Source organism: Etheostoma cragini, chromosome 3, assembly GCF_013103735.1.
Source record: "Etheostoma cragini isolate CJK2018 chromosome 3, CSU_Ecrag_1.0, whole genome shotgun sequence".
In the NCBI taxonomy this organism is placed as follows: Eukaryota; Metazoa; Chordata; class Actinopteri; order Perciformes; family Percidae; genus Etheostoma; species Etheostoma cragini.
The window spans coordinates 11,827,512-11,847,215 of NC_048409.1; the positions used below are offsets into that span (position 1 = coordinate 11,827,512).

The 19,704-nt window shown below is 38.7% G+C and overlaps 1 protein-coding gene across 1 annotated transcript in view; it reads left to right on the plus strand.

The window, feature by feature from the left end:
• Positions 1-19,704, plus strand: part of clptm1 (CLPTM1 regulator of GABA type A receptor forward trafficking) — a 29,948-nt gene that overhangs the window by 2,183 nt on the left and 8,061 nt on the right. Inside the window, exons 2-14 of the mRNA XM_034867612.1 lie at positions 3,127-3,251; positions 3,922-4,045; positions 4,227-4,385; positions 4,612-4,729; positions 4,835-4,920; positions 6,353-6,473; positions 6,603-6,847; positions 7,272-7,365; positions 7,473-7,663; positions 8,066-8,161; positions 8,464-8,599; positions 9,220-9,387; positions 10,200-10,322. Of these exons, the coding sequence (XP_034723503.1) occupies positions 3,127-3,251; positions 3,922-4,045; positions 4,227-4,385; positions 4,612-4,729; positions 4,835-4,920; positions 6,353-6,473; positions 6,603-6,847; positions 7,272-7,365; positions 7,473-7,663; positions 8,066-8,161; positions 8,464-8,599; positions 9,220-9,387; positions 10,200-10,322 (1,786 nt within the window). The remainder of the gene's footprint in view (positions 1-3,126; positions 3,252-3,921; positions 4,046-4,226; positions 4,386-4,611; positions 4,730-4,834; positions 4,921-6,352; positions 6,474-6,602; positions 6,848-7,271; positions 7,366-7,472; positions 7,664-8,065; positions 8,162-8,463; positions 8,600-9,219; positions 9,388-10,199; positions 10,323-19,704) is intronic.

The window sequence follows — 19,704 nt, forward strand, 5'->3', positions numbered from 1 at the left end:
TGTGTGTGTATATGTATATATACACACATATATATACACACACGCGTGTGTGTGTGCGTGCTCGCGCACACACACACACACGTTCAGGACCTATTCATGCACAAATGTGATGTCAGAGTGAGTGGGCTGCCAGCGCTGGACCAGCATGATTTTTTGTGGAGAAACTCGGTTTTACAGGTCTGCCGTTTAAAACAAGTAATCTAGTAGTTGACAAAATCATTTAAGTCCCGCGTGAACGCGCAAAAACGAGGGGAAGGGGTAAGAGATAGGGGTAAGACAGAGAAATGAGATTCAGCCTAAGTCGACTAAGAATTTCAGCCCTAACACCATCTTTAATGTTGGCAAATAGGCAATGTAGCAATAAAGGAAAGCCTGATTGGCCATTAGAAACTGACACACTTTCAACAGAGAGGCCTTTCTATAGCCTTATTTATATGCCTAATATTGCATATTAACTTCCTCTTCTTCTTGTAGGAGATACTGTCCCCATGTGTAATAAACATTTCCAGACCAATCTCCACATCTGTAAAAGACTAATTTGTTGTATTGGCCCTTGTGTCAGACACACACATCGGGTGTGAAGTATTTACTCTCTGCCATCCGTTAATTGTTAATCTTTGTTCAGAGTGTGTAAATGTGCACCATCTGTTACTTGTTAATCCTTGTTCAGTGTGTGTATAGTGTATATTGTAAATTATTATCTTGAGCTGGAACTGATAACCCTGTTATCTTGTTGAGCATGTTGGTGATCTGTCTGTGAAATGGTTATTACGCTGATCCCTCGAGGCGACCGAACCACGTCTCTGATAATAGAATTGCTTCTATTTAACAAAACAGGACATGGCAGGGAGGATCAAAAGCTCCATTCGGAGCCACTTCATGGCCTTTAAATTTAGTTTTTGATGGTACCAGTCACCGGTTTCTCATAAACATTAACATTTCCACATTCCCAGTAATTTCTTTGCCTTTGTGGCACCTTAATAACGTAGTGAGCGGAAAGCATTTTTGCCTCAAGTGTTTGTTTCTAGAGCCAACCTTGGGTGTTCATTGTGTTGGTGACAATGGAGCGGGAGATTACATGTTTAGATAGTGAATGGGTCTTATGACTTGGCTTGTGCATTGTGTCACTTAAATAGAATGTGGCCTTGTTTGGGGTGGGGGGGTGACAAAGCAAACTTATGATATATTTGACTGATTTTAAATATGCTAATATGCATGGTGATACTTGCATAGGCTTTATAAGGTCAAAAGATCATGGTCACTACAGTATATATTTATATTATATAAATATAAAAGTAGGGCTTGATAAGATCAGAAATTGCGATATTCTTGTCCCAACACCTCAATGGCGGAAATTTGTGCTTTAATAAAACATTTTTACAATGAGATTTTAGATATTCATCACTAATGTAGATATGATGACCTATGTGGGTAAACTTAAAAATGATAGAAGAGCAAGAACAGTCTGGTAACACAGATAATGACATCAATTTACTGTAATGCAGCCTTTAAAACCAGGAAAAGACAATTTATAAGCCATTTACAATATGATATCTAAGATAATATCTAGTGTCAAATCAAAATAACAATATAATACTACTAATATATAGCCCAGCCCTATATAAAAGGTCTGTGAAACGTCAGAAATAAACTACAATGCCCGTCTCAGTTTTCCAGAGCCCCAAGTTATGGATTCAAATTGTTATTTTGTCTGACCAGAACATATTCAATATACAATTACAAATTGAAAAACAGCAAATCCTCATATTGAGAAGCTGGAGTTAGAAAATGTTTGGTATGAACCATTCCATTGTAGATATCGCATATGTTTTGGATTATTGTCTTGTTGGAAGACAAATCTCCGTCCCACTCTCAGGTCTTTTGCAGACTCCATCAGGTTTTTCTTCCAGAATGGTGTTGTATTTGGCTCCATCCATCATCTCTGATCTTCTCCTTGTATGAGCTGAAAGTTTAGAGGGACGGCCGGGTCTTTGTAGGTTTGCAGTGGTCTGATACTCCTTCCAATTCAATATTATCGCTTGTGCATTGCTCCTTGGGATATTTAAAGCTTGGGAAATCTTTTTGTATCCAAATCCGGCTTTAAACTTCTCCACAACAGTATCCCGGACCTGCCTGGTGTGTTCCTTGGTCTTCATGATGCTCTCTGCGCTTTAAACGACCTCTGAGACTATCACAGAGCAGGTGCATTAATACGGAGACTTGATTACACACAGGTGGATTCTATTTATCACCATCAGTCATTTAGGACAACATTGGATCATTCAGAGATCCTCGCTGAACGTCTGGAGAGAGTTTGCTGCACTATAAGTAAAGGGGCTGAATACATTTTGCACGCCCAATTCTTCAGTTTTTTATTTGTTAAAAAGGTTTGAAATGTCTAATACATTTTGTTCCACTTCATAATTAGGTCCCACTTTTGGTTGATTCTTTACAAAAAAAAATAGTTTTATATCTTTGTTTGAAGCCTGAAATGTGGCAAAAGGTCAAAAAGTTCAAGGGGGCCGAATACTTTCGCAAGCTACTGTAGTTAATTTTTTTTTATGTGAGGTCATCAAAGAGTTCTGACTCTAGATTGAGTTTGAATCAGTCCCCTATAGATTAAACTGTATTGTTATATCACCACTTTGGGCTTCAGTAAAGTACAGTGAGAACACGAGTAGAGCTGCAAAGATGAATCGATTTAGTTACTACAACTATTGAATTAATTGCCATTTTGATCACTGCTTTAAGAAAAAGGATGTATTCTCTGATTCCCGTTTCTAAATTTAATTTATTTTCCGGTTTCTTCACTCCTCTGACAGCACACTCCAATTCTTTTGAGTTGTGTGCGAAACAAGACATTAAAGGGCATCATCTTGGGCTTTGGATGACACTCATCTACATTTTTCACCATTTTACTGACCAAAACACAAACCGATTCATCGAGAAAATCATCATCAGATTAATCGGCTATGAAAATAATTGTTGGTTGCAGCCCTAAACACGAGCGGCTCCTTTTTTTTACTGCCGGTGAGAAGCTGTTCTCGTTTGATTACATTCTTCCATTGCTGCACCATCATTGTGACTTGCTTTAACTCCACTGCCCGTGTGTTTGTATGGTTGTAGGTGAGTAGCAATGGGACTGCTGCAACAACAGACGGCGAGGCTGTGCAGACAGCTGAAAATGCACAGCCTCAGCAACAGCAGCCAGCACCTAACGCATGGCAGGTCATTAAAGGAGTCCTCTTCAGGTGAGCTTTTCTTTTTTGTCTTTTAATCTGGCAGGCTTCCATTTTCTCTTTACAAGACGAGAACAAGCCCACAGATAAAAGCTAACTCTGATAGAATGGATGTAATAATTAACTAAGTACATGATGGGTATATTATGCTGGTGTCAAAATCCTAATGAAAGCTTTATGTAGAGCCACAGCTCAGCTGAAGAGCAATCTGCTCCACATCCTGTTGTGTTGCCTGTCCATCTGCTCTTTTACTTTTTATTTTGTTTTAACATATCAGGAACTGATCTTTTTTGTATCACTTTAACTTATTATATAGGGTATTGTAGGTTAGACTGATTAAAAAACGGAAAACAAACATGTCAGTTCTTGATGTTTTAAAACATTTTGTAATGTTTTCTTTGTTTTGAATTGTACTATTTTGACCTTACTGATTTATGATGCAAGAAAAAGCCTCCTTCTATGAATGTAGAGTGAAGTAGGATATGATGTTATATGATGATGGGGGGGGTGTGTGTAATGTGTATAGGTGATGAGATGGATTATTAAATATAACCCATCCCCTATATTGCTCTCCTTTTTATATTTTGTCATTATTTATCTGTTTTCCCTCCATCTTTAAATCTTTTCTTCCGTATTTACTAAATTTTCTTGTCCTCCGACACCGTTTCACTTGTTTCTCCAGAATCTTCATAATCTGGGCGATTAGTAGCTGGTTCCGTCGAGGGCCGTCCACTCCAGACCCCAACACGCCAGCCGGGGCCCCCAGAGTACCCAGCAGGAACCTGTTCCCCAAGGACACCCTCATGGTATTACACCTGTCGCCGCTGTCCGTGGCCTGCATGGCCTGCTGTTATTTCTTTTTTATTTAATTGAAGCATTCTTAAACACCCTTCACACTGTTTTCCCCTGAAGCATTCTGACACCAAACCAAATTACTTACTTTGTAATATCATAAACACCTTTTTTATTTTCTCACTATGCTTGCAGGACCTGTACGTGTACTTGTCCCAGGAGGAGGTGTTCTCTGACTTCAACAACACAGAAGCCCTGTTTTGGTTCCAGAGGGACCTGGTCTATGGAGACTGGACCGTCGGGGAGAACGGGGACGGCTGTTACGAGCAATATAAGGAGTTGGACATCCCAGAGGTGAGAATGACTGAGGATAAAGAGGGGGTGCAAAGTGAGAGAGATGCAGCTTGAGAAAGAGGTAGCAACAGATGGATGGTGAGAGGGAACAGGTATTTCAGGATATTGGGTAGATGTTTGTGAAGCACAGGGAAAAGGAGTGAGTAATGAACTTGACACATTAAGGATGTAGATGTGTATTCGTCTGAAACTCTAATACCACCTCCTGTTTGGTGTGTTCCTCCAGGAAGTGCAACACAACGGTTCCCTTTACATGCACGTCTACTTCACTAAAACTGGATTCCACCCAGACCCCAAACGCAAGGGGCAGTATCGCAGACTGGCAACAGTTCATACAACACGAAGTAAGCACATGTGGAAAACACAGATTGTAAACTATAAACAAAAGTTGTAATAATAGATATTTTTTGAATTTTGAAGTGTTAACCTGTATTTGTTTACCCTTTCAGTGCTTAATAAATTCAAGCGAAGAAAGTTTATGAAGACCAAGAATCTGCTAACAGGAGAGACGGAAGTAGATCCTGAAATAATCAAGGTTGATACATTTTTGTTTTACTTATTAATTACTATTTTGTATACTGTAGAACTAGACCAATAAGTTGGCCAGGCCAGTATGTCACAGGAAATGGTTGGAGAAATTTCAGTCTCAGTATGTATGTCAGCTCTTGAGTAACAAGAAATTACAGCAAAGAAATGCCAAACTAGGTTTGAGGTTATTTAGAAATGGTGTCACCACTACATAAGTTCATTTTTCTACTGTGTTCGTCTTTGTCACACGAACTAATCAAGATTGATTTTTTAAATGTAAACATAAGTTACTATTGTTTGTATTATCAGATGCTTATTTTTTGGGGAAAACTCCATAATATCAATATCATCCCTAGAATCAGTACTGGTCAATCTGTTGGACACTGTTATGTTCCTTTTATGACATTGATTTCCATATAAATCCTGCAGAAACACCTGTTGTGGCTTATCATGGGAAAGGCTGTATCTGGATCAATGGCTGTACATTTCCAGGATAATTTTCTGCTGTTTTCAATCTCTGTTAGCTTTGGGAAGTGACAACAAGTTTTGAACTATTGAAGTGAATGCCTTTACTGTCATAGTACTTTACAATACAGCAGAATTAGAAGCGCTACTCCACTGGTTGCATACAATAAATAATCTTTACAGAACATATAAACAATAAAAAAGCAATGATCAGGGAAGGGCAAGTATCGAAGTCCAGGAGGTGACAGTGAATGACCGACTTGGTTTGTCTAACTACAGTTGGGAAGAAGCTATTTTTAAATCTGGTAGTGCGGTTTTGTATTAATTCTATAACTCCTGCCAGAGGGTAACAATGGAAACAGCTGGTGGCCAGGATGAGTATTGGCCTTGATGACGTTCTTGGCTCTTGACAGAGTGCGGCTGAGTGCAATATCTGACAGGGAGTGGGCAACCAATGATTTTTCTTTTCTTTTTTCTGCTATCTTGATAATTCTCTGCAGAGCCTTTTTGTCTGCAGCGGAAGACCGATGCAGTATAAAAGCATACTCTCTGTGATGAATCTGTAAAAGGACAGCAGCAGCTTCACATTCATGTTGTTTTCCCCCCCCGAGTATCCTCAGGAAATGAAGGTGCTGCGGCGCTTTTTTTGTGTTAGTCTGTTGTGTTAGTTGGCCATGAGAAACAGTCTGATATGGATGCACTGGAATTTGAATGAACTCTCCACTTAAAGCTACTCGCTGAAAATGGCAAGTTTGTTTCATAAAATTGGACCAGATTGGTGGGGATTTACAAAATACACACGCACACTACTGTGTGGTAGAGCCAGACCTCACTCCACAGCGCTGCGGAGATAAGTCTGGCAATGCGAGACCAATCATCAATAGAAATAATAGTTTCAAAGCTAAGACAAGATGCTTTTCACATTTGGTGATGCAGCTCACCACTGACATGTCAACTCAAATGTTTCCTCACAGCGAGCAGAGAGCCACGGCCCAGTGGAGATTATCTCTCATTGGCACCCCAACCTCACCATCAACATGGTGGATGACCACACCGCCTGGGTCAAAGGCTCTGTACCCCCTCCTCTAGACCAACGTAAGTTCCTCCCACTCACTTCTTTGCTACTAACTGTACATACGTGGGGCTGTACGTTTTAAAAGGGTTGCTTTTCTTAGTTCTTTTTGTGTCAATCCATCTTTGACATTTTCACTCCTCTATCACTAGATGTTAAGTTTGATGCAGTAAGTGGCGACTACTATCCCATCGTGTACTTCAATGACTACTGGAACCTTCAAAAGGACTACTATCCCATCAATGATACCCTGAAAACCCTCCCACTGCGCCTCGCCTACTGCCCACTGTCCTTGTGGCGTTGGCAGCTGTACGCTGCCCAAAATGCACGTTCACCGTGGAACTTCCTACCCGAGGACACCTACGAGCAGTCCGACGAAGACCAAGACTCTGTCAAGGTAAGACGTCGTCAGTCAGGAATATAATAGATGATGTGGAAGTGTTTTTGGTTCTTTGATAGAACCAAAGGGTTTGACTTCCTGTACAGGATGTTTAGTTGCAATAATAATGGCTTCTAATTTAGATCTTTATATTATGGTACACTGGAGAATAACTGCTGTCATTTTGGGTTTACATTGAAAAAAGAAGTGTTCTTTGTTCATATAAAGAGTTACTATGAGGCAGGTGCATCTTTACAACAGACATTTTAACTCCTGAGCAGTACATTACTTTCTATCGGAGTATCTTGTATGATATATGAAGTAACACCACATCTTTACTTACATCTCAACTGTCCCAAAACACTGAAAGCAGTTTGTAATACTGTGAAAATAAATCATTGAAGGTTGTAACTTTTAGACTAAAAACACCCTCTCTGTATAGGTGGCCCTTTTGGAAACCAACCCGTACCTGCTGGGAATCACCATCGTTGTCTCCATCGTGCACAGCATCTTCGAGTTTCTTGCCTTCAAGAATGGTAAGATCACAACAGCCGGTCTGTGTTGTTGAGGATTTAATTGTAAAATAGATTTCACAATATCCGTCTACGCCTCAGCTTTAACTTGATCTTAATCTCGTCCTCAGATATCCAGTTCTGGAACAGCAGGCAGTCTCTCGAAGGCCTCTCCGTGCGCTCCATCATATTTGGAGTCTTTCAGTCTCTGGTGGTGCTGCTGTACATCCTGGACAATGAAACTAACTTTGTGGTGCAGGTCAGCGTCTTCATCGGCCTTCTTATTGACCTGTGGAAAATCACCAAGGTCATGGACGTCAAAGTAAGTCAAGCCTATTTGCACAATATTGTTTAACAGTATTTAATAAAACTCCATAGATATTCTGAAAAAAATATCGTTCTCAAAACATTTTATATAGATTTCAGCATCTAATGCATCTTATTTTTACTTATGGTTGAAGATTATTCAACCAGAACATTGGGAGTTACCAGTAGATGTGTTAACCAGTGAATAGTTGAGAGAATGTTTGGTTTGAATGGAAACCAGCACACTCCTCTACTCGACTGGCCTGTAGATTACATTTGATGATAATAAGTCTAGCATGTTTTCTATCTTCCCCTTTTTGTTAATCCAACTGCTAACCCATTGTATCCATATATTCATTCTTCCTGTTGTGCTGTTATTACCATATTCCAGTAACCACCTATGTTTGTCTTTCTCTAGCTTGACCGAGAGAACAAAATCGCAGGGGTGTTGCCGAGATTGGTATTCAAAGACAAGTCAACATATGTGCAGTCTTCAACCAAAATCTATGACGATGTAAGTTAAACCAATACTTAACTGCAGCACTCATTCACACAAAAATCCTTTTAGAGGTCAATATATTTTATAACGGATGACCAACTCTGTTTCTCTTCTATGGACGTCTGATAGTTCCTTGAGCTCTAGACTGTTAAGTGTTTCGTAATAAAAAACTATAAAATACCCAAACACACTTCTCTGTTGGAATGAATAAAATATCACAAGCATGTCTCGTATGAAATATTAATTGATTTGCTTTGATAAGTCAATGTCTTTATACTGTTTCTGACAAAACCTTTCTTCTTGTAAACTGTGAACAGATGGCCTTCAAGTACCTGTCTTGGCTGCTCTACCCTCTGTTTGGCTGCTATGCGGTCTACAGTTTATTGTACGTAGAGCACAAAGGCTGGTACTCATGGGTACTCAGCATGCTCTATGGATTCTTGCTAACCTTTGGTAAGTATACCTGTAGCATTTATATACTCCACTACTTCTCATTTGGTCGTGTGTGTGCTTTTTGTTTTGTAGGGACTTTTTATTTTGATGCAAATTGCAGAAAAAAAACTATTTAAAAATAGAGTTCTTTTTCCTGTTGGTCTTGTTTGATGTTACAGTTCAGTATTTGTGATCATCAGATGAAAAATTAGTTACGTATAGTTACTTTAAGATTATAATCTAAAGTAAAGTATTTGCAAAAGAAAATCAAAATCATCTCTTGTATACTAATTTTTAACTTTATTCCTGGAACTATTTTTTTTTAATGTATTATTGATTTAACGCTAGCACATTGTGTCAAACGGGTTTTGCTCCTGTTTATGTAAATCTATATAGAGGCCAGAGATTTAACTGATAATTATAATTGTCTCTCTTATTTATCCTGTCTCTAAGTGGACGTGCATACAGCTAATGTTTTCACACTTGCATCATGATTGCATATCCAATTCCCAATAGCCTCTGCTAATGTGCTTTGTATTAATAGACTTCAGTCCCATTGCATCCTGTGTAGCTTACTGCCTCTGGTGTAAAATTGTTAATATTTCCTAAACGGTGCCTGCTTTTCCATCTCTGTTTTTTAGGTTTCATTACAATGACGCCACAGCTATTCATCAACTACAAAATGAAGTCTGTGGCCCACCTCCCATGGAGGATGCTCACTTACAAGGCTCTCAACACCTTTATTGATGACCTGTTTGCCTTCGTCATCAAGATGCCCATGATGTACAGGATAGGATGCCTCAGAGATGGTACGTCTTCCCTGATCTTGATGTATTTTTTTATAAGGTAACCAAGATCGGGGGAAGTTAAATAATCATCTTAAACATCTTGGTGTTTTTTTTGTTGTTGTTTTTTGCCGTAGGTGGTTTCAGGTTCAAACCATTGCTCAGCATGGTGGCAGTTTGTTTAAAGGGATGGACTGTCCTCATTCCTGGCCTTTCTGTTTTGACTTAAACACAGGCCATAAGTGACAATGTGCTTCAGTGTGTTCGAGTCCCTGTAAACACAATGCAACATTAATCAGCATCAGCCTTCCATGTCATCACATCTGTTATAATTAATCCTCCGAATTGGATTAGGACACCTAGTGTCAACTCATCAGATATCACTGATATCCATAATGCCCTTTGCTATTAGCAGATAACTTATGACGCTGTTTTAGTGTAATTAATTAAACTAAACACAACTGTGTTTTCTTTAACTTCATGGTCTGTGCAGTGGTCAGTGTGTTGTTGTTGTTTTGAAACTACTGTAATTTTCTATTTGTAATTAGGACTAGGAAACTCTTAATACCTTTCCTGAGCTTTCTTTCTGAAAGCTCTGATGCAGCTTACTTTGTGCATAACACAGAATTGCCTGAAAACCAAACAAACGTGGTATTTAAAACCAAATTGCAGCTTGCTCACTGACATTACATCTTTACATGATGACCAAGCCTAAAGTTTGATTTGGATTTAAAGACTTCCTATAACTACATCTGTTTGTAATCAAAGAAAAATGTTTAATGCATTTCGATTATACTTGTTTCTCACTGGACTAACTTCTTGTTTCGTCTCTTTAGACGTGGTGTTCTTCATCTACCTTTACCAGCGCTGGATCTATCGGGTAGATCCCAACAGGGTCAATGAGTTTGGCACCAGCGGAGTGGACCACGTCCCGGACAACACTGCAGCGGAAGATGCTGCTCCTGCCGCCCTCACAGACAAACCAGAGGGGGAGAAAAAGAATGATTAAGCAGGACCACGCCCTTATCTGCCTCCCGGCCCGCCCGGCTGGGGCAAAGAGGACTTGTGAAAATTAGGCAGGCAGGGAAGTCGTCGTTTAGCTGTCATGGACGCCACTACAAAACAAATGCAGTTCAACTGTTCCCTGTGATTTCTGTGTGGATCCACAGAGAATCATATTCAGTGTAGACTTGGTAAATTCTTATTTCTGTTCCCCGCCCCCTCGTTTTGCAGTTCAAGTGAAGTAAAACAAAACGTGATGTACTGTATTCTGTATGATTTTTCGGAGGGTAACAATGTCTTGGCGTAGAGGTTGGGAGGGGGAACTGGTCGCAGTTGTACTACTTTTTTTTATATACAGGGGAAAAATGAGGCTGAGTGCAGCTTTTTTTTGTTATGTAGATTCCTTGTGAATTTTGCTTTTCATTCCATGTGAGCACCGTGTTTCGGATTGCCTGGAAACTGGTGAGTAACTGCTGGAGGAAACTGGAAAGCTCACGAGCCACCAAGGAGGTTGAAATCGAGAGGTGGTGAGTGGAGACGAGATGGACCACCCTTCAGGATACCACCCACAATACAGTGACTACTACCCTCAATTTTAAACAGATGGTAATGTTCTAAACTTGAACCTAAAAAAATAACAGCCTTGTTGGTATTAATATAAATATATTAATATTGTCAATGACTTAATTTTTGTTTTTTCAGTCACTGAACCATTCTTTTTGTATGTCCTCAAACTGTACAGAATCTCAGCTTGTCATGTTAATAATACTGTTGTCAAATCTGTCTAGCAATAGCTAATTTGCAAGTCTAGTTTTTTAATTTAACCCCTTCAGCTGGACGTCTGATTTTCAAATAGTATCACCTTCACGCTCCAAACCAGATCACCTTGACAGACACAGTGGGGCAGTCGGGTGTTTGCTGGAAGAATTACAGTGTCTCTTGTTTTAATTTTGAGTGCTGTAAATCCTGAAACAAAGAAGGTTCCATATTGGTACATATTAAATTTTGATTCATTCATGTTTATAGTAAAATTTAAGTGTGATTTAAAATGTATATGCAAAGTTTTACTCTATTTTTTTACATACCACTCTAGATTTCAAAAACAATATTTTTGCATGGAACATTGAGTTTTGCACATTTTCTATTGATTTTATAGAATATACAGTTTATGTGTGCTTATACAGCATGCCCATCGTTATGTAGTTAGGTCTATGCACTCTTTTAACCCTGATTGGATGAGTTATAGAGCGCAGCAAATTATTTTTTTATTATTGATAGCAAGTATGTTACCTGATGCTTGTTTTGGCTGAAAACTGAACGACCATTTTTCCAGAGCCCAATGTGAAATTTCCAATTGTTTTGTTCAACTAAAAGTCCAGAACTAAATAAAAAAAAAAAAAAAAAATGAGGGAAGCATACAAGAATTAGATAAAAAAGGCTGAAACAAGCAAATCTTTTGTGTATTTTTGCTCAGAAAAGTCTCAAAGAAATAAAAAAAAGTACTTTATTTATTATTAATAGGACAAATAGTACTTCAGTATGATCATCAAACACTGTAAATTCAAATTGTAATGTTTAGTGAATGGTCAATACTGGCACAAAATACCAGAAACTGATGTGTAAGCGTTTATAACATGGTAAAAATACTGAATTTAACACTTCTGGAAATCAGACTTAACATTCAATTTAAACCTCCAGATTGTGGCTTAAAAACCTGGTTTCAGACCTCCGTTTAATTTATTCATTTAGGTTATACTTTTCCAGGTTAGGAAACAGTGCTTTATCTTAAACACCACAGCAGCTGATATGATTTTTTTTCTTCCCAACTGTCCCTGCTAAGTCACTGCTTCCTCCAAACACCTCAACTTTCGCTTTCCATTTCCTTTAAATCGCGTGTTGTGTCTCCATCAGGTGTCACTGTTGCGCTTCGTAACATCGAGCAAAATGGTCTGAAAAGTTGATGTCAAATAAACTGAGTCACGTCACTGTTTTTAAGGGCAGTTACTAAATGTTCAGCGAATTTATAGGCGCAGTTTGACAACTAAATATTTATGATAAAAACAGTCATCCCCGCTTCTCCATCAGTTTGTTTTAGAAACGAGATAATGACACGATGCAACAGGATTAATATTTAAGACATTAGTTTCTATATCTAGGACTAACTGGTTTTGACTAGCCTGGATTATATGTGTGGCGATGGGGGTCATTTAAATATTAAGTAAATAACTAAAGTTCAGTAAAAACAATTACCTAATGGAAAGAAAACTTTTTTTTTGCATACACGGTCCCCTTTGGGCTCAACATATTGAATATTGAAATTAGTAAAACATTTGAGCTTTAGCATGGTACCTGCTGTCCCCCATGTGGTGGTTCCCCTCTGGGAGGTGATGTGACGTTCAGGGGATTTCCACACCCTGTGCCAGCCAATCAGAGCGGGGCAGCAGCAGAAACACAAAACTGAAGCAAACTAAGCTTCAGACATCATACAACACATGGCGTCAAGTCCTGTTGTCAGTATTTGACGGGTGGGTACAGACACTCGGAGCTAGTTTGACGCCTGACAAGTCTTTAACGTAACTTTTCAACAAAGAGAGACGTTCGGACCCTGAATAGACTACCGGAAATAATTCAAGGACACGCTGGCGGAGTTCATGGTCTTTAAGGACTCCTTGCATGCAATGAAAGACATGGATGTCTTCAACGGTATCTCTGGTAGGTTTTACGTTATACTCTTAGTTTGTATGTGAGTAAGTGTGTGTGTGTGTGTGTGTGTGTGAGTGAGAGAGAGAGAGAGAGAGAGAGAAGAGGGGGGTGCGGGCTGACATCATCACCAGGCATGTGATTGATGTGAGAGCCGTGCAGCCAACACCCTTTCCCAGGAACGGAGCACTCATACCCGCGGCTCTCACTCCCTCTGTGACTGCTCCAATTTATGCTGTTTTTTTAACATTTAACAGCTGAGTTGTTGCTGTTTCTTTTATATTCTGACGCTTTCTGTTTTCCCCGCAGAGACGCGAGGACCGTCAGACTTTGGTGAGTATTAAACTCCTGTTTTGGCTTTTTACATTTTGCTTAAGAGACAAACCGAGTCAAGCATGTGTGGGTTGTGAGGCGTTATTGCAAAGTGTGACCTGAGACGACCTCGTGCAGTAGGAGAAGTCAGACGACCGTTAGTATGCTAGTTCTTCTTCCTCTTCTTTATAGTGGTGTTCGTTCGTTTCACTGGGAACCAGATGACTGAGGTTACCCCGATGTGCAAAACTATATAATTAAGACAACAATATTAAGCATTATATTATATATTATATATGTATTTAATTTATTTATTGCATTTAAGGCTGCAACCTATTTTCCTTATTCATTAATCTACCTATTATTTTCTCGTTTAGGCTTAGTTTTCTATGCAGTGTATACAATGTTTTAGGAAATGTAGCCTACTGTAATTACAATTCCACAAAACCCAAGTTTGCATATGCAAATTGCTTGCACGTATTGGGATTGTAGTTTAAAACCAATAGGTATTGAGTTTACTAAGTATAAACCAACAAATATTCACACATGAGAAGCTGAACCCAGTGATTTGTGTTTACACGATCTTTTGGCAAACTTACTTAAATGATTACTTTGATTATCGAAATTGTTCCTGAAGGATTTAATAATAATAATAATAATAATAGATGTATGCTTCACCTCAGCGGTAAACTAGTTTCAGTTTGTTTGGAAAGTGTCAGACATCTAACGTTAGACCTCAACCGCAAGTTTGAATATGTATGCACATACTTGTAACCATAGCAACAGCTGTCACTCAACCATTTCTAGCAACGCGTTTTATGTTTTGGCAATTGGCTAAACACAATTATGCACATTTAGATCTCCTGATATGGAAGATAATTTACTTTTAAGATAATCATTTGTCTGTATACAAACAGAAAGGCAAATTGTTGACACACACAGCTGTAACACATGCATTGTTTTATGCTGTGCATAAAACAAATAAAACGGCTTACATAAAATACAAAACTGTATTTCTTTCCCCTGGAACGTGTTTTCTTGTGATCGGTTTAATTATGTAGTAGTGTTAATAATAATCACATTCATTAAATGTATGGAATTTTTTGTGTAAGTCAATGATTGCCTCTTTGCCTGCAGGGTTAATGTTATATTCCATAAAAATGTGTACATTTATTAGTATGTTAATATTTATATTAACATACTAATAAATGTACACATAAATGTACACATCAGACATTCCACATTTATTGGAATGTCTGATTCCAAGCTGTCTTTGTTTAAGATGTAAAGACAAAAAAACTTGTTGGAGGCCATGAAGTAAATAAATATTAAGTTATGTTTTTTTATTGAAACTTCATTTATAATGTCTATCATTTCTCTTTTATAATGTAATGTCAGCACAGTTCATTATTTAATCTGAAGGTTTTAGCATTTTATATCCTTTTTGCTAAGATCATTTTGTAGTTGCAGCCCCACGTCTCTGAGAAAAAGTGAAATTGTATTAATAAAGCTGTCTTACCTTTATTCTTTGTTGTTGAGTATTGATTATTAATAAATCAGCTATGACGTTTTAATAATAATTAGTAATCAATAATTGTTTTCAGACATTTTACACCAACATTACCATAGTTACATTGGCCGTCTGAGAAACTGTCAAAATTATTGTTTATTTTTTACAGACCTCATTGAGGAGATCATCACAGAGGAGGGAGAGCGGTCGCGTGCCTCCTTCCCCAGACCTCCGGCCCCCCCTGCTGACCTCCTCTGTCAGCCGCACAGTCAGAACCACAGGATGCCCAGCCAGAGCCCCCCACTGCCATCCCAGCCCGTCCTGGTGGCGAGAGGCACAGCATGTCAGGTGAGTGGGTACAAGGCAAGGCAACTTTATTTGTATAGAACATTTCAGCAACAGGGCAATTTACAGTGCTTCACACAAAAACAGTAAAAAAAAAAACATATAAAACACAAAAATAAAAGTTACCGTGCACCATAAGAAAATAAACATTAAAGAAATGAATAACCATTTAGAGAAAGGTCTTCAGCCTTGATTTAAATGAACAGAGTAGCAGCGGATCTGCAGTGTTCTGGGAGTTTGTTCCAGATATGTGGAGCATAGAAAGTGAACAGGCTTCCACCTGTTTGGTTCTGACTTTGGGGACAGAAAGCAGACTTGTCCCAGATGACCTGAGAGGTCTGGGTTGTTTGTAGTGTAGTAGAAGATCAGAAATGTATTTTGGCCCTGAACCATTTAGTGATTTATAAACCAGCAAAAGTACTTTGAAATCAATTATTTGAGGCACAGGAAGCCAGTGTAAGGACTTCAGAACTGGAGTGATGTGATCCACTCTCTGGGTCTTAGTGAGGACCTGAGCAGCAGCGTTCTGAATCAACTGCAGCTGTCTGAGAGATTTATTTTTATTTTTAGGGAGACTTGTAAAGACACCGTTACAGTAGTCAAGTCTGCTGTTTTTCTAAATCCTGTTGACACATAAGTCCTTTAACCCATGATATATCCTTAAGGTGATAATAGACTGACTTTGTATTTGTCTTATTGTCTTTGTGGCCAAGATTTCTGACTTTGTCTGTTGTTTTTAACATTGTTGTTTTGAAGCTGAGCGCAGACTTTTAATTATTCCTCTTTTGCGCCAAAAACAACTACCTCAGTTTTCTTTCATTTAATTTCAGAAAGTTCTGGCACATCCAGCCGTTAATTTATTCAATGCACTTAGTCAGTTTTTGTATTGGACTATAGTCCCCTGGCGATAAGGTTATGTAAATTAGTGTGTCATCCACATAACAATGGAATGTTATTTAGTTGTTTTCCATCATCTGAGCCAGTTGAAGCATGTAGATTGTAAACAGAAGAAGCCCCAGAATGGAGCCTTGCGGAACTCCGCACGTCATATTTGTATGCTGACATGCATAATTACCTATTGACACAAAGTAGTCCTTATTCTTTAAGTAGGATTCAAACCAGTTTAGTACTGAGCCAGAAACGCCAACCCAGTTTTCCACTCGGTCTAGTAAGATGTCATGGTCGACCGTGTCAAATGCAGCACTGAGATCAAGTAATACTAAGACTGAAATTTTGCCACTATCTGGGTTTAGCTGGATGTCATTAAAGACTTAAACAAGAGCCGTCTCAGTGCTGTGGTGTGGTTGGAAACCAAATTGAAAGGTATCAAAACTGTTGTTTAGTGAGAAGAAATGGTTGGGTTGTTGAAAAACAACTTTTTCAATGATTTTACTCAAAAACTGAAGGTTTGATATTGGCCTAAAGTTGCTCATTAGTGATGTGTCTAGATTGTTCTTTTTTAAGAGTGCCTTGATTACTGCAGTTTTCAGGACCTGTGGAAAGATACCTGAAATAAGAGACGTGTTCACAATCTTTAGAAGATCAGAAGCCAAACAATTCGAAACGTTTTAGAAAACACCCATTGGTAGAATATTGACGCAACATGGGGTTTTCAGATGTTGTATAATGTCCTCCAGGTTTTCACGGTTGATTTTATGAAATTCTGTCATATTGGAACTAGTTTTGCTTGAACTAAGTGAAAACACATATCCTGTACTTGACATGGAGGCACTGACTCTTTGTCTAATCTTCTGAATTTTGTCTTTGAAGAAGGAGGCAATTCATTGCAGGCCTTGGTAAATAAAAGATCAGATTCTACTGGTACTGGAGGGTTTGTTAACCTGTCGACAGTAGCAAACAAAGCACGTGAATTATTATTGTTTCTAGCGATAATGTCAGAGAAGAAAGACCTTGCATTCCTTAGTTACAATATATGAATGCAAAGTCTCTCTTTATAGGTATTATAATGGACCAGGATATTTGTTTTTTGCCACCTTTTGTCAGCTTTTCGACACCATGGGGATCTTCTCTTACCAGAGATAACTTTGACCTTAGTGGTAGCAATGGCATCAATGTACTTTGTAATTTTACAGTTGAAATTATCTACAAGCTCAGTAACTGAGACCCCAGAGGGGGCGGGTGTGGATGTGTAAAGCTAATTGAATATTTCACTGGTGTTTTCAGTGATATACGGTTTTCTTGTTAACTTTGTTTGGACACTTTTGGGCACAGAGATAGTGCCGTTACAGAAAACACAGGAATGATCGGAGAGATTAACATCAGTCACCACAACCTTGGAAATATTCAGACCCTTGGAGACAATCAAGTCCAGAGTGTGCCCCTTATTGTGCGTGGGCTCTGTTACATGCTGAGTCAGTCCATAGTTCTCAAAAACAACACAGTTCTTTCGTCCCTCTGTCCTGGGGGTTGTCAACATGAATGTTAAAATCACCCCCAATGATTACAGTATCAAATTTATTACAGATTATAGACAGCAGTTTAATGAAGTCATCAATGAAGGTTGCACAATATTTAGGTGGCCTGTAGATATTTATAAATATAGCTTGAGGGGAGGACCTTAACTGAAGAGCCACATATTTAAAAGAAGCAAAATTTCCATAACATATTTGTGTACAGTGGACTGAGTCAATAAACAAAATGGTGACTCCAACGCCTTTCTTATTCACTCTAGTCTCCCTCATAAAACTGAAATTGTAATGGTCTAACCAGGTTTCAGTTAAAAACATAAAATCTAGATTGTGATTAATAATAAAATCATTGATTAAAAAGGTTTTTCCTTCCAAAGACCTGACGTTTAGTAAAGCTAGTGTTGGTGTGTTTCAATTTTTGGGGACTGGCTGTAGCTGATCAGGAATGGATGCTACATTTGCTAAGTTTGCAGTTAAGTGCATATTCACCATCCTTTTTATATTACCTATCGCAACATAACTTGAGGAAGAATTTAATTCACACGGCCCAGGCTTGTCCTGGAAAGACTCATGAGTGCCACTAGGTGTGCAGACTGGACCTGATACATATCAGTTAATGCTTGCTGGATTTTGCACACAAGCATTCTTATCAGTCTGGGGAGAAGGAGTTAGCTCCCATCCTGGCAGAAGTGCGAAGGGTCGAACGATGGAGGGGAAGAAGAAGGGCAGAAAGTAAAGTAGGTTAGAGGTGAACAGCTTTACATCCATCTAATTTAAAAAGATGTTTGCGTCCCAGAAAGTGTTAAAATTGTCAATGTACTGCAGAAAATGGATAGTTTATTCAGTTGAAAGCCATTTGTTTAGTGCCAACAGTCAGCTAAATCTCTCAGCTCCTCTTTGAACAGGCGGTATAGGGCCACTGATAAACACATCTGTGTTTAGGGAGCTGACTTTGTTCAGCAGTTCCATAAAGTCCAGTTACTGCAATTCAGACTGTTGCTTTACAACATTATGTGACCCTATATGCAATATAACGTTCTTCATAGTTGGGTGTGCTTCCACGATATCCGGGATTCTTTGGGTCAAGTCAGACACCATGTCTTTGGGAAACAGTGTATTTTGGTGTTTTTACTGCTTTTTAAATCTTTTACAGCAGAGTCCCCCACAATCAGGGTTTGAGGCCCAGTTGTAAGCTTTCCCTGTAGCTTTTTATTTTTTGAATTGCTCTTAGTCCTTACCCTGCTGTGTGATGACGAAACGCAATCCCGACCATCAAATGGATGTCCAGCGTCTTGCAGGGGAGGAGCAAATCTGTTATCCAGTTTCACACCCAGTTGTTGGGGAAGCATTTTGTTGCTAATTTTTCCTTTCACAATTGTCCACGGTTGTGTCCTACTAAGTACAGGGGTTGAAGAGGCGTTCTGCCTGGATGATGCAGGTCAGCCGTTCGTATCAAAAATCTCAGGGCAAAAACATTACAAAAACATCTTTTTGTGTTTTAGACAATACATCTGCCTGGTTTCATCACAGTTTGAGGTTTCCTACATTTCCTAGACTAGATTGTTGGCAACACCCAGAGAGCAGACATGAAGGCAAATAGAGCAGCAGCGGACCTTAACAAACACAATAAAGTTACACAATAAATCCTTTTCTAAATACTTAGTGTATATAAAGTGTTAGAGAAGCTGCATATTTTGGCATCTTAAGACTGAATATAGATGTAATTTTAAAGATTTAAGTAAATTATCTATGAAATACTTTTGCTACCAGACCTAAAACGTTTCCCAGCTTGTCTTTGGACTACATTAATGCCAAAACAAATAATCCATTAATCACATTTTTTAAGAATTATTTCATTCACGAAGTTAAGTATTAAGCGAAAATGGATCTGGTTCTAGCTTCTTAAAAGTGAATCAATGTAAACAACCGTTTGTTGCAGCTTTAGACTATACACCACTTATGATCTATGTACAGATGTGCTCAAATTTGTTGGTACCCTTACAGCTCATTGAAATAATGCTTCATTCCTCCTGAAAAGTGATG